At 28.3% G+C, this 23131-nt stretch overlaps 1 protein-coding gene across 1 annotated transcript in view; it reads right to left on the bottom strand.

The window, feature by feature from the left end:
* LOC129958556 (heterogeneous nuclear ribonucleoprotein U-like protein 1) overlaps window positions 1-23131 on the bottom strand; it is a 59267-nt gene that overhangs the window by 5083 nt on the left and 31053 nt on the right. The window contains exons 6-12 of the mRNA XM_056071102.1: window positions 21714-21869; window positions 16778-16894; window positions 14503-14625; window positions 9397-9525; window positions 9068-9236; window positions 4659-4826; window positions 3236-4425 (exon numbers count right to left, since the gene is read on the bottom strand). Of these exons, the coding sequence (XP_055927077.1) occupies window positions 3236-4425; window positions 4659-4826; window positions 9068-9236; window positions 9397-9525; window positions 14503-14625; window positions 16778-16894; window positions 21714-21869 (2052 nt within the window). The remainder of the gene's footprint in view (window positions 1-3235; window positions 4426-4658; window positions 4827-9067; window positions 9237-9396; window positions 9526-14502; window positions 14626-16777; window positions 16895-21713; window positions 21870-23131) is intronic.

Raw genomic sequence — 23131 nt, 5'->3', positions numbered from 1 at the left:
ACTGGTAACTACTTCTATGATTCGCGGGCAGTGACTGCGTTCATATTGAGATAAATGAAGGATTTAGTAGTACTAAATAAAAAGCGAGAAAATACGTATTATAAGAGTGAATTTGGGTATAAAAACGTTTGTCTTCTGATATTGGTGGACAAAGAAATGAAATCGTAGAACTCTGGCATTTTTGTTAGCCAGCCAGTCCTTCCGCCACATTAGGCCGGATACTCGGGATTGTACTGTATATTCAATATACAAGGAAATGCACAAAATACCACTCATTTGCTAGTTATAATGTAGTATAGTTTTAAGGAGTGGAAAAAGCAAGGAAAGGAAGCTACAATTTAACATTATCTTCGTGTATCTCGGAACTCTTTAGATCGAATTTTATATTTAGATAAGGTTTTGTTTTTTAAGTTTATCTATAGAGTTGTCTTTCCTAAAAAAAAGCGATTATACACCAAAGAGAGAGAGAGAGAGAGAGAGGAAAAAAAAGCGTTTTTCATAACTAACTATTAGAGCCTTTTTCTATTTGCTCCCATGCTGACAATGTCATATAGCGCCATCTCGTGAATTTTTGTGGTATTTGCGTTGTTGCCATTGGATGATAACATACCGGCACCTCAAAATTTTGTGAGATGGCGCTGATGGATGTGAGATGAGGTAAGAATGAAAAATATTCATATTTAATCAGTATGTGATTCGCATCCAAATATTTTCTACGAAAAAATACAAAAGCCGAATGAAGCTCGGTCTTTCAGAAATTTCGAAACAATAGCATATTAAAAGGAGGTTTATATTTACATACAGATAAAACAAAACAATTTTTCTTTAAGTATTATCTAGAATTTAGAAATTTATTTAGAATTTAGAAAGAGAAAATTTATATAATAAGAGGGGGGGATATTACCTCTCACGTCCTTTAATTGTAAATCACACAAAAGTAAGGACTTCAGGAAATAAAACGAAACATTTTTGTTATAATGATACAAATTATTTAATGATTATTTAACAAAAAACGTTACACAGAAAAATTACTTTTTTTATTTATTCATTTTTAACAATGCATGTATTTGGGCATCAATTTCTGCAGATTTTTCAACCATCAGTTTCTCGGAGCTAATCCATAACAAATAAGATATCACATTTTTGCACAGCCTAATGAGCATTTTTTAGCTATATCAATTTCAGGGAACATTTGCGAAAACATTTCCGATTGTTTAATGCATTAAAGATCGAATACGACGCAACAAGTTTTAATGTCCATAAAGATGCAGTTTTAAATTATTGTTCTAGAACTAAAAAGTTAAAAATCGGTTTATTTGCGAATGTCTAATTTGACGTTCTCGGATTTGACGTGTTATCTTTTCCGAAAGTCCTTTTTCTTACAAAGAGAGCAGTAAGCAACAAATTGATTTTGCGGAACTTCTCGAGCTCATTCAACAAAATTAGGATTGATTTTTTTTTTTTTTAAATCAGTCCAATTCGTATTAAATACAAATTTTGAGCAGCTCATTATTTAAAAAAAAAAAATTCTAATTTAATTTGAATAAGCTTACTGTTTTTCTACAATAATAAATAAACCGTACAGTAAACTCAAGTACGGTAGATTTAACACCACTGCACTGCTTCCGCAGATTGAAATGTTGATATTCCTGCCAGAGAAATGTTTTCTATTTTTTCACACAGTTACAGACGTCTCGCGCCTTTCATTAGCTGCAGTTCGGCTACCTTATGGAAAAAGAATAACTTCGCAAATCCAAACTGAACAGATCTATACTATTTGAGAATAGCAGTAGATAACTTCATTTGTTTACTATTCTGTCAACATAAGATTATTATTATTACCTTTCAAAATATCAATTTACTTAAGTACAGAGGTTTTAATTTGGAAATACTTTGATATGGGTCTATAGCAAATTTTATTAATTTAACTGCATGATCACAACTAATAAGATGGGTAAAGTAGCTTATCACGGATTGGCTATTCTTAAACCATTCTATAAACCATAACCAACCAAGTAATTAAGTTTATATATATTTATATCATATATATGAACATAAAAAACAGCATAACCTATGTTCATTTTCATGGTGACTAACGGATTATATTGGCGAACCTTAGGCAGTGTCATGCAGCAAATATTTGTATTTTAAATGGCCTCAAAAAGAGATTAAAAATACCAGGAATCAGTCAAAATAAATTTATGAAAATAAGATTAATAAAACTAATTATACAGAAAAAATTCTTGGATTTATCTCAGGAATAAAGTTGGTATAAATGCACACTTATGTATTACTTATAAAACTAAGTATGGATTATATGGTCAATAAACCATTACGAACCAACCGATTAAATGCAAAAATATGGAAATTCAGATAATTGCCTGACAAAATAATAGTCTGAAATAATAAACTTAAAATTACACAACATTCAATAGCCATTTAAAAACCTTTTGTAGGGTTTTTAAAAAGTTTTTATAAAGATTTTTAAAATAAAGTAAAATATTAAAATATAAAGATAACATACAAATTCTTGCACAGTCTCAATTTTTTTTTTTTTTTAATGATGACACTTATATTTTGAAATCCGACTAATTGGAAGTATACAACCGCTGAAAATTCTTTAGAATGAAGGAATACATATTGACAAAGTAAAAAAAAGAAATAATTTAATGCCTTTGATTTGGCCACAAAGTAAAAGACAATAGTTCTATAATAAAGACGCTAGGCGGCAATGGCTGGTCAGTTATATAATATCTAGCTTCAATTTATATATTTTTTATATGCTGAATGAATACATAATAAAATAGAATGTATAATTATTCCCATCTCATGTGGTATTAATTATTTGCAAGCTAATATAATTAACAGTTAAGCAATATCATCATATATTTAGCAAGTTATTTCTAGGTCAACACAATGCATTTTTTCAGTAGGTTTAAGAAATTCAATAGGTCCAAAAAATTATTTTTCAAATAAAAAAGCACAACTGAAGAAAATATTTATGTAGACAATGTTTAGATTTAAGAATTTGTGATTTAAAATACATGATTGTAAAAGCTCCAATTCTTTAATAAACATAAAAACGAATTTCAACTTTTCAACTCTGCAATAGGAATATAATTAAATACACACAGGAAAACAAAACTGAAGTCATGAGCATGCAATTTGACATATATTATAAAACACTTCTTAGAATACTTAAAATTCAAATTAATCAAAACAAAAGCCTGTATACCGCAGCTTGAACTGTTCTGTCAGGGAATGAAGGTGTAATTTCAGCAGACCATCTTGTTGCTTTCCCACCAGCACGTGTTCCACGGACTGGAGCAGCTTCAGTTACTGGTTCCTTCTTGAATACCCCTTGCGATCCATAAGGTGCATCTCTCCTAGAATATGGTTCTTGATATCCACCATATCCACTACTGTAATTATCTGATGAATCACGATCATAGTCACTGCTACCATAACCTCCTCGAATACTCCCCCTAGAACTGGCATTACCACCACGAGAAATTGCTCCATGAGGCATATCCCGAGAAGCTCCCCGAAATCCTCTGCTAGCAGCTGGACCACCTTTATCATAAGCTCCAAGAGCTGGTTCCTGTCCATAATTACTTCCAAAATAAGATCCAGATTTATCACCACCATAACCATAATCTCTATTCCCAAAATTATCTTGATTACCAGATGATCGACCAAAATCCCCCCTACCTCTACCAGTTCCCCTTGAGCCAAAACCTCTAGAATTATTTCCAAAACCTGCAGAACTTTCACCATACCCACCATAATTACTTTGGGTATTACCCCCAAAACCACCGGGAGAATCTCCAGCACCTTGCAATCTATCAAACCTTTGAGGGCCCTCATCTAATCCCCTTTTAGAATCATAGCCTCCACGACTGTTATTGTAGCCACCGCGTCCACCATCATAGCCTCCACGACTCCCACTATAGCCTCCACGACCACTTTCAAAGCCACCTCTACTTTTCTCATAACCACCCTTGAATCCACCATCATATCCAACTCGACCTTCTTCAAAGCCACCATGCCCACCATCATATCCAATTCTACCTTCTTCAAAGCTGCCATGTCCACCTCTATTGCCTTCATAACCTCCTCGAATTGCATCATAACCACCTCTGCCACCTTCATATCCCCCTCTACCACCACGATTGTTATTGAAACCACCTCGCCCCCAATCATAGCCACCACGATTACCATCAAATCCACCTTTATTACCATCAAATCCACCTCTATTATTATCAAAACTTCCACGATTGTTTCCAAATCCACCACGACCACCTCTAAATCCACCTCTGCCATTATCATAACCACCACGATTAGAATCAAAACCCCCACGTCCAGAATCAAAGCCTCCACGAGAAGAAAAGCCCCCTCGCATTGTCATGTTTCCACGATTGTTTCCTAAATAGAAAGAGGAAAAAAGGTTAAAAGAGACAATGTAGAAGATCAAAATATAATGCAATTCAAAAGAAATAAAATTAGTTATGTTCTAAAATAAATTAGACCAAATATTATAAAAATAAATTATTAACAGCACAGTGGTAACAATATTTAGTAAATTATAACAATATTTAGTAAATTAGAAGTCTTTAGCAATAAAAATTGTGTTAAATAATCAAATACGGAAAATTTACCATATCCTGACTGTTGATCACTTGGTTTAAACTGTTTTCGAGCAGGACCAACAGCAGCCTTGCCTTCTTCATTATACTGAGCAACAAGTTTCTCTGCTTCTGCTTTCTGTAATTCAGTATATATGACATCATCAAAAACATCGCCAACTTCAGGCAACTTAAAATTTGCTAGAAAATAAACGAAAAGAAAAAGAAGTTTAGCAACACATGACAATATCTCACTCTTAAATAAATTTTATAAAGATATTATCTTCAATAAACCAAGCATAATTAAAAACTCTTTCCTTGTTCAACAACAAAAAAAAAAGCTTTTTAGTTTCATAAATATAAATTTCCATCACCAGTCACTGCTAAAACAATTTTTATTTAAAAAACTGAACTGTTTCTTGCAAACATTGCATAGCACAGAAGCACATTTTTTGGTTTTAATTAATGCTTCAACAGTTTATACAATGCGAACTTAATGGTCAAGATATTGGAGACAATTTTCATTCAATTACAATAAAAAAATCATGAGCATTCACGTCATTTGGGAAAACTCTTTTAAAATATATATATTTAAATATCAAGCTTCAAAGGTATCTTTACTATGTTCATGAACCGTTTTCATATAATTTTTAAATAACTGGTTCAACGTTTTCGCATTTCCTGAGACTGATCACTCAACAAATAGAGAAAAAAATTATGAAGCAAATATTCTAAAAATTTGATCAAAATTTAGATTTCTTCAGCTAAACTCAATTTACCAAAAACTAATTATCCAAATGGTACATCCAATACGTGACAAGGTGGTTAGCATTTCTGGTGTTTGATTTTCCTTGAATTTTTTCTAAATTCTTCAAAACAATCTTGCTTTCCAACTTATTTCCTGCACAATAAGCTATGAAAAGTACTATTAAATACTAATACTTTTTCCAATTCAAATCAATGCCGAAAAAATAAAATGCCTGCCAATCACACCTTGGAGCCGACTGTAACAGATTTAAGAAGAAAAGGTGTAATACAAAATCACACATATATTGGCAGAGTGCTCAAAATTAAAATAATCTGTTCCCTTCTTCTGTGATCTTCCTATTCATAATGATTACCAACACTCAAATCAAAACCAAATACTAATTTCACTAATAGAAAAAATTAATTTACAAACAAAATGAAAAATGGCTTAAGAAAATATTAGTAAATAGCATGCACGTCTAAATTAAATATCAAAATAAAAGAAAACATTTTGTGACAGTAAAATTGAATTAGCTTTCTGTCTAACTAACTTAAGTCTGTCAACCACATAACCATATTGAAAAATTACTTGATCATTTGCAGAAAACTTAACCCATTCATATCATACAGAAAACAGTAAACAGTCTGTCCTCATAACCAAATGTTTCCTTTGTTGCATAAAAAGAAAAAAACTTAAAAGCACAATTAAAAAAAAAAAAAAGATGGAATAAATAAATTTTAAAAATTTTGAAAATTGTTTTTTTTTTTTTTTTTTTTTTTTTTGAGAAAACTACAGGAGAAATTATGTACCTACGCTGTATAAAAAAAATTAAAAATTTAGTATTATTTTAAAATTTAGTAGCATTTGCATAATGTGTAGAGAAATCTTAAAAGACACAAGAAATATTGGAAGCATTAGTAATTAAATCCCTCCCATATTTTATAAATACCATTATTCAAAAATAAAAAATGCTTGCCAAAAGTAACAAATAAAAAAAGCACACACAAAATTAAAGAAAAAAAAGAAACACTGAAAGAAAATATTAGCATCTGATACTACATAATTTAACAAGATCTCTAAGAAATGGAAGAATGAATTTATTTCAGTATAACTCCAATTTATCATTAAATCATCATACGAGCAAAAATACCTCTGCAATGTGAATTCTAACTTGTACAAAAACTCTTTGAAATTCTAAACTTCTTGAAATCTAGTTCTTTAAAAAATCATAAGGGCCGAAAGAAAATGAGAATTTCTCTCCCCTACTTGTATTAAGTGTTTATTTGTGTCGTGGTGGATGTGGGGAGAAGGGTGTTGTATCCTCACATTTCTAACATCCAATTCCTTGTTGACTTTAAAGGGACTGTGAAAAAATTATGATAACACTTCATAATTTCATGAGAAATTCCTTTTCCACCATTGTATATGTTAATAACTTGCAGTTTACCAAAAAAAAACGATGCAAAAATATAACTTTGCATTTTAATGAGCATGTAGATACCATTTTAAGATCATTACTGTGTCATAAATATTTAATCATTTAAAAGGGTTAATTTTTTTTTATTTTAAAAGTTTGTTAATCTAGATAACACATTGGTAAACAATGCATTATACTTATAAAAATTCAAAAGAATTTTTAATTTCCTTAAACATAAATTCATTTCCTAAGCAGTTACTCAAGACTTATTTATATACAGGGTGGCCAGTATTTATGCTGTTTAAAATTACCTGACTTTCCCAGGATTTTTTAGAAATTTCCCTGACATTTTTTGAATGTTTCCAATATCTCAAGAACAATGCCGATTTATTTTATTCTCTTTGATTACTACACAATATATTCTTAGCTTTATTTGAAATTGTTCTACTCTTTTTAACTAAAATCAGTGTAAAATAAAATTTAATTCTTAAGAAAAAAAAAACTTTCACTTATTGAATTACAGATAAGATTCAATTATTTAAAACCCTTCCCATTTTCTTGCAAATATATTAATCAACACTAGAAGATACATACTGATCTAGACCGACTTTTAGCCAACCAGTCATATTTCAGAACTGTTTGTCAAATATACCCACAAAAAATGTTGTACTAAAGTATTTGCATATTGGCAGAATGATTAAGAATGAAATGATTTGTTTCCTTCCAGTAAGATATGCTTAAGAATGAAATGATTTGTTTCCTTCCAGTAGGATATGCTTAAGAATGAAATGATTTGTTTCCTTCCAGTAGGACCTCCCCTATCCATACTGTTTACCAACATACCAATCAGAACTGAACAATAATATTACTAGTAGAAAATAAATTCACTTACAAATACAAAATGAAATCTCAGCAGAAAAATAAGAAAAATTCTTCAATGAAATCAAAATTGCATTGACTCTTAGCTCTTTAACTATAATAAAAAAATCACTTGCACGCCGGCTCAGTACTTAACCCATAAAATAGAGAAAAAAGTGGAAAATTGTTCCTTATAATTTTTTTTTTCCTTTATTGCATAAAAAGAAAAAATGTTTTAGAGGAATAAATTTCAAAAAAGACAGTATGAATGAATTTTGTAAATTTTAGAGGCAAACAGTTTTATACACATCAAACCATATTTTTTTTTTTTTAAAAAAAAAGCCTTTTTATTTTTAAATTTTTTTTTGAAAAAATTACAACAGGTATGTGCGCTTATAATATATGAAACAAATTAATTTCTCGTGTTTAATATTACTTTAAAATTAATAGAGCATTTTGTTGAATGCATGGAGAATTTTAAAGGAACACAAAATAAAAAATAAAAATGCCAAAAGAAAATATTATCAATAACGCCCATAGCATTCATTCATATAAAGAATTTAGTAATCCGTGTTCATAAGGTTTAAAATTAAGGGGGAAAAAATGTTTTACGGAAGTAATAGCAATAATATCCGGCACCTCATAATTAAAAAAAAAAAAAAAAAAAAAAAAAAAAATCTGCGAGAAGAGAAAAAAAAAATTATTATTGTAAAATAGTTATTTAAGTGAAATAAATTGTTTTGGAATTATAGTAATAGATGAATATTTTGCAATCAGTTTTGAATATTAATATCCAAAATTCATACTTTCGGTCTCGTAACATGTAGTACGATAGACTTGACCTTCGAAGGAAGAAAAGGGGGGGGGGGTAGCTCCATATATATCTTTTTAAATTAAAAAAAAGAGACCCATTAAGGTTTAAAATCATAACAATAACAGGAGTTAGGCTGCCTTTTCCTATAGTATGCAAAACCATTTTCGATAATTAAGTCGATAGCTTGTTATTCTGCAAAAAAGCAAACAAAAATTTCAACGAAAATATTATATATTTACACATATATGCAATAAATTAGATATGGTGGTTAATCTTCCTCTTCCATGGTCTGTTTTAGACTATTAGTAAAAGTTTGATTTTCATTAATTGACAACGATTCTACTTATGAAAAAATGCCCGTGAATTATCATGTTCGATAAAAATTACCGATTTATAAAAAGAAATTACTATTTTATAATAAATTTCTCTGAAGCATTTCCGACATCCCGGAATTCCCTGACGATTCCCGGTTTTCCTGTCGGCTGGCCACCCTGACTAAAGAATTAGTAATTGGCTTAACAAATTTATGGCGTTTTCCAGACTTCTTTTTAAGTTATAGTTGAACTTGCAATTCTCAAAATCATTAAATGAAATTCCTCTTCTACCTTTCATTTCCAATACCGCCTGATCAGGAACATCCTTGCCCTCTTCTCTATCTCTTTTATCGCAACGTCTTCTGTATTCGGCATCTGTTGGAACAATAACAACTGCAATCCGTTTGAAGCCTTCAAAGTTGCGCATTTTTCGTCTTTGAGCAGAAGGATAAACATTTGTCTGCCAAAATAATCAAACTTATAAGTAAAACAATTACAAAAAAAAAAAAAAAAATCTGGTTTAGAATAAATGCACATTAGATCTGAATTGAGAAATTTTTGATGAGAGCAAAAATGCATTAATCAACTTACTGCAAGCTTAATTATAATATACCCCTTACCTGGTCCAATATGTAGTTCCTCCTAAGATTTGATCCAATTTCAAACATTTTGTTCAAGCATTTAGTAGCCATTTGAATAAGAACATCCCATCTACCAGCATAATTTCTTTTGCGTGGCAAACCCATTACCTACATTAGCATAATTATAAACATCAATCAGATTGCCTTTTTTAAACACACACAAGAGAATAGATTACTATTAACTATTACTTAAATCACAAATTAGTACTCATTATTATAGTTTAAGTACTAATGAAACACATCATATTAACAAGTAAGCAAACAACAGGCAAAAAGGCCTCAGCCAACTGGAACAGCTGCATTTTTTTGCAGCTGATTAGATGCAATTAGATATTCAGTAATTTAGATATAACTTCCTTCGCACCAATATTTCAGTTTTTTTTGTTTTGTTTTTTTAATTCGAAGTTACTACTGTTGAAGTAATTACTTTGAAAATTTTCTATTATTTTGCTCATACAATGACATAAAAAAACAGAGAAATGAAAATGGTCTTAGCATGGATTCAAAGCTCCAACTCAGTACTATTGTAAAAGAGCATAAAACATAGGCAATTAACTAAGAACATATACTTTTTTTTTTTTACATTCCATGAAAAATAAATTCATTATTCCATTCCACCTCGGTATTGTTTCACAGTTTTAACATGCATATTCATATTCATATAAAAACCTCAAATGTAGGATATTAGCAAATTTACAAGTTAATTACCTTAATTACCTTAAATCGACAGACCCGATATTTGCAGAATGAAAATTGATTTATATAGAGCAACATAGCAAAAAAGCAAGCAATTAAAATGTGACATTTCTTTTTCCCTACCCTTCTAATATTAGACTGTCAGCTTTATTATTATTAATTTGATGTGCACATTAACTCTTTAATGTGCAATTTATAGGATAAGCACATTTTACTTCCATGGGTAAATTGAGCTCATTTCAATGTTTTTTGCAATGTCTAACAAGCTAATGTATATTCCTCAACAATTATAAAATTTTCAACTTGTATATGACAACCATTTGGTTTTTGCAAACAAGGTATCAGATAATCATTCAAGTAGATAATCATTCTTCTAGTGTGGCTGAATGTGGAACTGATACGAAAACAAAAAGGAAATAAATTATTTTAAGCACATAACCTAAAATTAATTTCCTGAATATGATGCTATTAAATATTTTCAAATATATTAAAACAGAATAAAGTTTTAAAACTGAAAAGTATCCTGTTAATAATTAATTATGTCCATGATATGGTGCATTCAAATAATCTTTTAACGCTCCTTCTGCTGACATTTATGTTCCCTTGTCCATAATTATAAGATGCCTTAGAAGTTAAAATTATTTATAAATAATTTATCTAAAGTATTACTTGCTTTTAAAATCATCGAAAAATTGAATTTTTCCATTCTTTTTCCACAATCTTGCAAAATGAAAGATAAATTTACAGACTCTTTATATTTATGGTTTAACTATGAATTAATATAAAAAAAAGTTCACGGCATATTTTTAAAAATAATTCTATGATTAAGTGTCTATTGGCAGGACAGATGTTATATCATATTTTTCTTATTTAACAGTCCATCCAAATTTACCATTATATAAATTTAATCAGGCATTTGATAGTACACTTGTGATTTTTTAAAGTAATTTCAGGTAGAACATCATGAATGTTGCTATATAAGATCAGAAAATCTTAAATATTGGTTGGAATTACACAATATACAAACATCTGAATTGATTCCTTTCTTAAACTATGAACTATACAGGGTGTCCCAAAAAGATTGAAATGTGATTCAATTCTTTACCTACTAGAGAAAAGTGGGCATTGTAAATTGCAAAGCAGTTTAAAATAAGGTACGGAATAAGACCATCTAAATAAAAAAATAAATTTTAAAAATCCAATAATTTTCCAAAAGTTAACACACTTTGTTTTTATATTTTTATGCGACCTCTCTAGACAAATTAAGTCAATTAGAAAGCTTTAATTTTTTTATGCAACAACATTATTGCAAAAAAAAAAAAAAAAACACATACTTGCATCCTTAAAACTGAGTGTGTTATATTAAGTTCAAAATTAAATGCATAGCATAGGGACCATATATCAACTCAGAAACAAAATTTGTGACATATTATAAAAAGAAAAAAATGTATGATAATATTTACATTGGAACCCTTTTTGCCTGTTTAGGGCAAATTCGCGACACTATCGTGTACTCTTAAGAGCTTTCTTATATTCTGACTACCATTTTTATTTGTAAAAAATAAAATAAATATATGCAAGAAATTTGCTGTCAAATTTATCATAATTATTCAAAACAACGTTCTAACAAATTAACTCACAAATGATTTATTTTCATTTAATTACAATTTAGACGTATCAAATATTTATGTTAATATTTTTTAATTGAATAGTGAAATGCAAATGATTACTTTTTTTCAATTTGCTTATTTATTCTCGGAATTACTTCTTTTCAGTAAAACTTAACCAAGCTTTTCTAGTACACATCAAAATAAAGACTGGAAATCATGCAGCAATTTTTAGTTTCATATTGTCGAATAAGAACATAGCAAATCTAGTTGCGTATTATAATATTTTTAACAAACTGAATTAACAATGATTTATTTCATGCACAATAAAAATAATGCAGAAAATTATAAAAAATTTGGATGGCGATATCCGGATTTGCTTGAAATTTCATGCACATTTGTAAATCGGATGATGAGACGATTAAAAACTATCGATTTATTTCACTGAGGCCTGACTCTAGGAGAAATCGTCTGTACACTGAAGACGAAAAAACTAACATTATTGCACATTTTTCTCGCAACCCACGGACAAGCATTCAAAAAGTAAGCAAAATTACAGCAATACTAGAACCTCAATTAATAGAATACTTGAAAAACATAATTGGCATTCATTTTGCATTCATGGACTTCATCCCTCTGATTCTGACCAGCAATTAACATTCTGCAACTGGTGGTTAATCTAACACGATACAAATCCGAACTTTCTTAAGAATATCACGAGGATTGATTAACATTTATTTATGGAAAATGGGGAAATAAATACATCACCAAATTACATTTTCTATGTCCATGTGGCGCGGAATTTGAAATGGAAAACTGATCGGTCTTCTGTTTTATGAAGGTACGCTTACAGTCGCAAAATATAAGCAACTTATTTTAAATAACACATTAACAGAGTTGTTGGAGAATACACCAATATCATTAGTAAAAAGTATGTATTTTCAACAAGATGGAACGCCTGCACACAAGACTATAAATGTGAAAAACTAGCTCAAAGAAAACTTTGATAAACAATGGATCGGTTTGAAAGGAACCATACAACGGCCCCCAGATCCCCTGATCTAATGCCACTTGATTTTTGTTTTTGGAGTCGGCTTCGAACACTAATTTATAATACTCGCCTCCTAAGCGCATCTGACCTTAAACGAAAGATAATCAATGCTTGCAACAATATGACAGGAGAAGAACTTCAAAACATTTAAATATTTTCTTCATGTAGTGGAGTTGATGGGAAACATTTTGAGAATGCTTTATGAATTGTGTTTTTTCTGTTATATTTTTAGTATTTAAAAAAAATGTCCCTGTAATATTAGTGTTATTCTCACTAAAGATTCTTCAAGATACAAAATTTAGCACAAATATGAATTTCATAATTACGTTGCCATATTTGTAGTATGTTAAAACATTAACATAAACTACAACTACATATAATGTACAACAAATACTGAAATGTAATTATTAATCTACATGATATTAATGTTTTAGTATTAGTTGAATTTACTGTTAATTTTATTAACTATAATATTAATTAGCAGTGAAATCTTTAATAAATATAAATATTAGTACTACGATAGGGCATAATTGTGAGAAAATAAAACTTACACAAAAATGTTAACGAGATTTGCAGATTTTAATTTGTCTTGTGGAGATCTGTATTTAATTTTTATTGTTTTACATCATCTTCAGATAAAACTGTTTGACTAGAAAGCTTCAAATTTCATTTTACATAAGATGCTAAATTCGAAACATATCTGAAGTGCTAAATGTACATTCCATATCTTTCTGTCTTTTTGCATTTTTTTGTACCAGAAATTAAAAACTTTCACAAGATCTTTCTAAAATACATTTTATTAACTGAATATCTATCTGTATGCATGCTTTTTTTTATTGTGTGCGCCAAATGCGAGCCCGCATAAAATGAAATTGTGGGTCGCAAGCGACCACAGTTTATCTCTCTCTATTAAAGGTTTGTTTAAGGGCATTTAGATTTTTTTTTTTGACACGTTATCGTATTTTTGATATAACAATTTCCAAAATTAGTTTGCATATGGCCACTATTTTTACCAATGAAACAGCGTTTTTAATTATGTGAAAAATGGTATATGTGATTTTTTTTTTTCTGTATCATTATTGAATGGGTTTTAAAGATACCATAATGCAAGTTTTTTTCCAATGGTCTTGTTGGAAAGAAAAACTTTCTAATTGACAGAATTTGTCTAGGAGAGGTCACATAAAAATTTAAAAAGGGTAAAACTTTTTAAAAATTAATAGGATTTATTTTTATTAACATAGTCTTACTTTGTATCTTATTTTAAACTATTTTGCAATTTGCATTGCTAACTTATCTCTAATGGGCAAAGAATTAAACCGTGCTTCAATCTTTTTGGGACACTCTGTATAAACACTAATTATTAATCTTCATTCTTAAGAAAAAATTAGAATACTATCGCAACACTTATTTCATTCATTACACTTCACAACAGCTTTAGCCACTATTTTTTGCAACTGCAAGTTCGCTGATAATTACTCCTAATATTTATTGTTAGTTATTGTTTTTTTTTTTAATCATGAGCAAATGCATACATCTTTTAGAAGAAAATTCGTAAAAAAATCAAACAGAAACAGACTAAGTCAAATTGACAACAAAAGTAGACGAAGATTAATAAAAATTTTTACTTAAAAGATGCTGCAAAAAAACTGAACCAATTTGAAGCATTTTTCCAAACAAGAACAAGATCTATATGCAATTCTAACAAAGAAGCAACTGTCAAATGTTACTTACTTTCATTTTGTCAATAATATTATTAGTGCCTAAAATATTATATTTCTTTTCTGGATGTTTTACAGAATAATCTGCAGCCCAAACAGACTTGCCAGCTCCAGGCAGGCCACACATCATTATCATCTGCAACCAAGTGACAATTAGTTCACATATATATTTAAAATTAGTAATTTTTGAACTTCAGATCAAGAATAAATACAATAGTCACTTCTTGAAAAGTTTCAATGACTGTATTTATATAATATTCTTAAAATAAATTCTTTAAAACTATAGAATGTTAAAATAAAAAATAATAAATAAGTAATTAATAAAAAATTACTTTCAATAAAACTATCTGTCATCATTTACTATTAAAAACTATCTGTCAAAGAATCATTTGATACAATTAACATCTGAGATTTGTCTAGCATTTGTTTTGCCTAAGTTATGGATGATAAATTTGTCTTCCAATCTTATAAAATCTATTACCTTATATAGAAAAGGGAAGATGAGGCACGTTATACAGTTAAGGAAAATAATATACGGATAAAGGTAATTTTAAGTTTCTTCAACTTTCATGCTTTTATTATTTTACTTTAAGAGAGTAATTTATGTTTTCAAACTAAAATTTTTATTTAATGTTACCTTTTAACCTGAAACAAAATTAAGGAAAAACTTTTTTCAGGAACTGGCGTGTTAAACCGATTCAGATGAATAATATTCTTTTTAAATGAAAAATTCTGGCACTGATAACTAGTTTTTATTAAGAAGTAATAATTCAATCTTATACATATACTTATTTACTTTACAAAAATAAGAATGATTTGAGTTTTTATACCAAGCTGAACATCCAAATTTGATTTTTAGCATTTGATTTGAAGCATTTTATTAAGTATCCATTTAATTAGCATATGAAATTATAAATGTAACATATGTAAATAGCATTTAGTGTAAAATGCTATTCAACAATCAAGTTTAATTATAAGTTAATAATTATTTCCACTCATTTACCTTATTTTAGGAGATTTAAATTATAATGCAAAATCTTACTTCCAGTATCAATGGGGGATAGTTCTATAACTGGGCTTAATTTCCAAAGGACATTTCTTACTGCCTCAACACACAGTTAATAAGAACAATTGTTTACCGTAATTGAATTACCTATTAAATTCTTAATTATTTTAAATGAAATATAAAATTAATTATTATGAGTTATTTCAAAGCTAAGTAAGAAATTTTGCTAGCTCTCTGCTGGAAATGCTTTGCCCCAAGCCCTCAATCAGGAATCTGTCGTCGCTTCTGTTTTAAGTGCACCTATAAAAGCCTTGAACTGATAAATACTATTCAGATTATGCAAAAAGAAAAAGAAAAAAAAAAAAAAAAAAAGAAAAGAAAAACGTTAAAATTACATCAGATTAAATCTTTAAAAAAAAAGAACATATCTTTGTATAACAATTGTTTATCAATATCCGTTACAATGTTTTGTCGTATAACTTCTATTTTGGCAGCAGCGGGTGTATGGGAGGAGTATGTGTGTGAATAATGAATGCAAATATTAATACCAATTAGTTTTTATTATGTAAGAGTAAATTTATCTCGTACAGAACCCGGAAATATTTATGAACATGCATGTGAAAAGCGCTGTTATTTCTTTTTCTGCTTCTATTTAGCAGTTGTTTTTTTCGTTAGTAGATCACTATTATTCGATCTACTATCCGATTATAATGATTAGTTTATCTACCATACTTTATTTATCTATTTGTTTTACGTTCGATAGTAATAAAGGTTGAGAAAGATTGAGGTTATGAAAAGCTCAGATCTGCTGATTCATAATATTCTCATTTCAGTTGTAAATTATTCCTAATGTATGTCAGCATTATTTTTAATTAATATTTGGCATTTTATTTCCGCGGAAACGCAGACTTCACCGTTTTCGGAATCAAATTTTATCATTTCTGAGATCAATTAATTTTCTGTTAGTGATAATTTTACATGTTTAATATCTCAAGCAATTTTTATATTAATTTATTCACTTTATTATTAATTTATTCATACTCATTTTGCTTCTCAGTGTTTAAGATAAGCTTCGTAAAATAATGCATTCTGCCTTTTTCTTTTCTAACTTCTAATATTATTGTTATTTGTATTTAAAATTTACTTAAGCATTTTGTCAATCTGTATGAGATTTTCTACTACACCTTCGTTAATTATCATATCTGAAATATAGTTTTGCCTGATAACCCATCTAGTAACAAATCTTCTATTCAATATAAAAATCAGGCAAACAATTACTTACTTCACAATCTGCCTTCCTTTTCGGTGGTCTAGTGCCACTTTCTCTTTGTTCTAATGGCAAGCATCCAATGAAAATATAATCTTTGACTACATCAGGCAGAGGAAAATAGGGCTTTTCCTTTAAAAAAAAAGGCATCAAATTCTTCATTATTATCAAAACTTGCCCGTTTTTTTTTTTTTTTTTACATGCTTTTATTTAACTTGATTTTTTGCTAGAAATTCCAACTTTGCCACAATTGTGTTCTCCCAATAACAATACAGAATTGTAATATTTTCAGAATGCAATAATCAATTTATCTTTGTTTTATTTTTATATGTGATAATTTAAGGAAATTTTCATTAAAAAAAGGATATAAGCATAATACAAATAAATATTCATAAATATACAAAGCATAGATCGAAAATAACTATTGATAAAAATAAAAAACATTTATATGTGCATTGAAAGACATAAGAAATTTTTCTTAATACTTTGGAAGACAAAACAAAACTTGGAAAAAATGTGAAATTCAAAAAACAATACCATTAAGAGATTTAAGTCTCACCTAAAATTATAAGAGTTTCAAAGATTAATTGAAAATTAAATTATGAGTGAGCTTCAAATTCCAACTTACAAGTATTTTAATAGCACTTCACATATTCACAATTTTTGTTTGATCTACACTCTCTTTATAAAAGAGTTTTCTACTTCTTAACACACCAACATAAGTGCTTTCAACTTTTCTTGTTTTTAGAAATGAAGCATTTTTAATATATTCTAACTAAAAAAAAATTTAATAGTCTGCGTAGTGAGAAACTGCCTCAAAAATCAAGTACTTGTTAAGAATTGTAGCCATACACGCACAAATGTAACCAACCTTGTACAAGCATGCACACATAGAACCATACATTTTCTAGGAAGCATAGCATTTTTCTGTTTCATTATAATGCATAGTTTATATTGAAATCTTTAATGTATACATATATATTTTAATTTTAAATATGCATTTTTTTAAATTTAATATTTATTTCAATATTTCCACAGTGTCTTCTATAATAAAATAAAGGATATCTTCTTGATGTGACAAAAAATAAAAATGATAATGTAAATTTTCAAAAAAAAAAAAAATAAATAAATAAATAAAGTTGACGTTTATAAGATTAGCTACTAATAAAAATCTAAGACCTTATCCAATATTTCTTAAAGTTAATATTAGATGGAGGCAACAAAAAAACTTTTCTACGTTTATATCAAAACAGAAATAAAAATTAGGGACACATTGGAAATATCAATATTTAATCCTTCCTATAAAGAAAAAATTTCAAAATAACTTTTAATATAATTTATGCTTTCTTTATTTTATTAACATTTATTTTTTTTAAAAAAATTCAATAAATATAGTATATGAGTATTAATGGTTTCAAATTAATTAATTGCAGAAATAATCTTACAAATCTTACAAAGAATCAGCTTTACATATTTCAATCAGAATATTCCAATATGATAAGGTGAATTCTAAATATGGTTATAAATTTGCTTAGAGGTTGAATTTAGCCTTGTCACCTGCTGAGAATTTCAACATTATTTTTTAGTAATAATTCATCTAAGAAGTGAAAGAAAATTTGATTTGTAAGGTATTTATTAGAATCCATCATATACTCTTAGGACATTTATATAATAGGCAAAATGGGCACAGATTTGTTAAAAATGAGATAAAAAAAATTAATAGCTCAAGACACTGGAGAAGGATAGTTGTATCATTTTTTTTATTTATTTTTTACAAAAACATTTACATAAATTATATAAAAGAACCAGAGTAAATCAATTACCAAATTCGCATCAGTTCAAATAACTTAATATCAGATAATGCTAACAGATTATTATCACCATAATTTCAAAATTTCAGTTTGGAATTTCAAAAGTGAGAGAAGATATAATCAAATCAGTAACTTTTCACAATTTAAAAAAATTATGCATAAAAAGCAAATTGATTATATTTTCTCTAATTTTTTAATCTTCAACAAATTTTAAAATGACAATATCTTAGTGATAGAATAACTGCTTTCCTTTTGACAAGAAATTAATCAAGTGGTCAAAGTTGGGCATAGAAGATGAAATTTACTGCGAAAGGACAAGTACTCTAATTCCCATTTCATGTCAATTGCATTTAAATTCTAATTATGATTATTTTAATTAGCCATAACTGACCATTATCAGGCATTGCAGTCATTTGAATTAAGTCTTATGGAATGAATAGAATTCTTAATATTAAGACAGTGGTTAACATATATAATTCCATAATAATAAATTCAATTTATAGTGAAAAATCTGCATTTTCTCATATTATAGTACTCCCACACTTTTCCTGCATAAAAAGACCTTTTTAAGAATTTTTTAAGGCCACTCTAACCATCTATGGTGCAATTTGGAATATAATGATTTGATGCACTACTAACAATTAATTTAACGAATTTGTTACAAAAATGCCCAAACACAAAATTTCCACTTACAACACAATAATATTTACATTTGCTTTTATAAACATTTAAATAAACAAAAAAGTAAACTATAAAGAAAAATATACAATTTGACATTTTCAAAATTTATTGATTATGAATGTTTCAAACAAACAAGCATTATTCATGTTTCCATCACAAGTGTACTCATAACAACATGAAGAACACAAAAATTATAATCTTTTTTCAGGAATTAGAAAACATTTAATATCTGAACGTACAGAAATGCACCAAGTGCAGAAAATAACATTATAAGGCAGAGAAACTGATGTTCATTCAACTCTTTAGGCATTAGGCATTGTATTTAACTTTTCCTAGATATTTTCTAATTCTGTTTTTTTTTTTTTTTTGCTGAGCAGCGAAAACTGTTCACCTGATAAGACATATTTAATATTATTTGTCAACACAAATTTCTTGGCTAATCTTTCAGAATTTCTTTCCCAATTCTTTCAATAGAATGCACTTTGTAAGCATCTTTTCTTATTTTTTAGTTCATTTAATTCAATCATCTTATAAAAGCATTTACTTTTTGTGTTGAATTATCTTCAAGGTAGGTCAAATACTTTTTGTATTCCTCCTGCTACAGACAACTTTAGTTTCTTTGTAATTTCAAGGTAATATTCAAAATAGTTCAAATAATCAGCAATATTTCATTCAGCTATAAAAGATTATTCTTATAGGTTTTAAATTTTGATTTTTTTTATATTACAAACAAACCCCCTTTCTATATCAGGTTGCCCATAAGAAAGTATTAAAAGTGTCTGTGTTATTTGCTACAATTTGTTAAAGTCTTTTTTATCTTTTTTAAAATAATCATACAAAAAACGGCCAATATTGTTTTTGGTGGATCATATCTCAACATTTTTGAAGAATTTGGTATTGCTACTTATTAGTAAAGAATTAAGCTCCATATAATTGCATTTATTTTCGTTTATATGCTGTATTTTCACTAAATGATTACAATATTTATACCTAATGAATCCAATTTTCTTGGATCAATACAACATAAGTACCAGATTATTCTAAAATATTTTTAGCAACTTCAAAACAAAATGTTTTGTACTGTAATTTCAAATAACAAAAATCATTTTCTGCTACGTGTTTCATAAATATTAAGTGTTTTAAGACCTTGTCTCTAGTGATATCAAGGCTTATCTTAGAAAGAAGGGAAGGAATTTACTTATCTTCAATATTAAATTTTGATAGTTTTATAAATGCAATTCCTGGTTTCCAAAGACTTTCACAACATTAAATATACCAATTACATCTAGGATTAGTTTTTTTTAGACCTTTAGCAAAGAAACGATTAATAAGTTTATTTGACTAATAAGAGTTAAAAATGGAGCTATCATTTTGGCCAAATAAAGACATTTATTTTAGCACATGTCAAATTATCTTTAAAAGCCTGTAACACTAGAGCATTTGATTTACAGCCGTTTTGGAAAGGCTCACTTGTCAACATTCTGGGCATAATTTTTTATATTATCCCAAATTTCTAATGTTCTTGCAGCCACTGGCATTCTTTCTAACTATGTACGGGAGCAAAGAAACTGCAAAATTTACATAATCTTCTTTACATGCTGTGTAAATGAAAACTAATAGAGAAAGATCTGTAATTAGCCTTCCAATTCATCTCTGGATCACATGGAAGATCACTGTCAGTTCACATCCATTGAAATTTGTATCGCCTTACTCAGATTTAACTTCTTTGTGGCATCAAAGTATTTTCTGATGTACAATAATCCAAAAACACTGAGATTAAATAAGTTATTTCAACTTTTTGGACATTTGAATTCCAAAAACTGATTAGTATGTCCATTCTTTCACTTTTTAGACTTGTTTAACGAATCATCAATTAAAAAAATATATAATTTAATATATAATATAAAGTAAATGTTTTCCTTATTTTTAGCACATTTAAAGAAACACTTCTCACAATCAAAGTTTCAGTTAGAATGGATGGAACTGAATGCACTCTTAAAAAAAAACTAACAAATAGCAATTCAATGATTTTCATGCGCAGCTTAACGAACATTTTGGATGTTTCTATGTCTACCCCCCCCCCCCTCCCAATCTTTTGGATGTCATCACTTTCACGATTATGTTGAAAAACGCTTGAAGAACTTAAATTCTTTCTTCAGCAAAGTTGATTGTTCCTCATACAATCAACTTTGCCCAAGTCTCATAACAGGTTTATTGTCAAGCTTTTGATCAAGATTACCTGACATAATAAACATGGTAACAACACAGAACACACATACGCTCAATGGTACTGTATTAAAATAGCAGAAGCTATGATCTTCTTAAATACTTTTTGATCACATCTCATATATGATCTAATTTACCAAGAATGTAATGTCTAAATTAGTCATAAGAAAACATAAAATATGATCTGCAAAGACAATACAATGATATTGTGTACAACAGTTTTAAAAACTCACCTTTTGTCCAAAATTAACTTCAAATGCTGTGTTTTTTGTTAAAACATGAGGAAATAATGCTTTTCCTTTAAGCTCACTTTTATTTATTTTATAAGCCCAGCCTAGGAATTTTCCATTTTTAGCAAATCCAAGTTGAACTTGGTCTCCATCCATATTCTACAACAAAAAGTAGAACTATAATTTTTCCACCAAAACAAAATGATGAAATAAATACCTTTAAAAAAATTTAGTCCATAAGATAATAAATTATATAGAATAGAAATTCAACCACTAAAATATTCAAGGAGAGAAGAATTTAAAAATAAAATTGATTTATATGAACTGTTCCAGGTTAATGCAAGAAAAATTATCATAATATATAATCAATGAAAATTCTTCCTTGACCTACATATAGATACAAGATTTCAATGATTACTTAAAAATAACACCTTTTTAATAACAGTAGAGCATCAATTAGATAATAATGCCAATTGAAAGATGCTAATTGTATATGTGTGTAGTGAGTTTTCATATACAACTTAACTCTCCTAGCGATAGAAAAGTGCTTATCAGTAAATTAAGTTTACTTCCAAATGAGCAAAAATATCTTATTTCGCCCTCCTTGGTTGTTTTCATAATAGGTGCAACCGGCTTTTTTCTACTTTAATTTTTGCCAGTGAAAATGGCAAAGACAACTTTTTCATCTTAACAGTCCCTCAACACTACTGACTTCTTTGACAACGATGGATCACAATGCAAAATTTTAATCGAAAGCCTCATGGGTGTTAGGTATTGAACTAATTTTCACTGAAAGCCGAATTCCTTATTGTGGAAATAATTAAAGTTGTAGAGGTTTTATGCTTCTTTCAGAAACTTATGGAAGGAAATATTTCTTACATTATTATTATGGTATGCAAAATTTTACTAGCAGTTTTCTTCATAAAGTTTTTGAAGATCTTATATTATGGAAAGATGCAATAAAATATTCTTAACATATATTCAAGAAGAACAAGGAAAAAAAGTAACATAAATACTTCAAATCTCATTAAAAATATAGAAATGTGAAGAAGTCATGAGTATTATGTTTAATTTTTATTTTGATATAAGAAAGTTATTTCATTATTAGTAAATTTTTCTTTCTTTTTCAAGTACTGAATAAATTTGCTTGTTTAGGCATTTTTGGCACAACATTCATAAATCTGACCATGCTGCATCAAACTATGAGAAATCCCTTCTAAATAAATAAGTACTGAATTCGGAAAGAAATTTTGTGTTTTATTATTTAAAGAATAGGGGTAAAAATCCCATATAAGGTGCTTATTATCAAACAAGAAAAAACTAATTATTTTTAATAAAATTATTACTTAACTTATCATATTGTGATCCTTCATAACAAATGTTTCTCTATTTTAACTTTTAATTCAATGTTCTATGAATTG

The sequence above is a fragment of the Argiope bruennichi genome, chromosome X1 (assembly GCF_947563725.1).
Source record: "Argiope bruennichi chromosome X1, qqArgBrue1.1, whole genome shotgun sequence".
Lineage (NCBI taxonomy): Eukaryota > Metazoa > Arthropoda > Arachnida > Araneae > Araneidae > Argiope > Argiope bruennichi.
The sequence above is the reverse complement of the archived record's forward strand: the minus strand, read 5'-3'. Positions and strand labels throughout refer to the sequence as shown.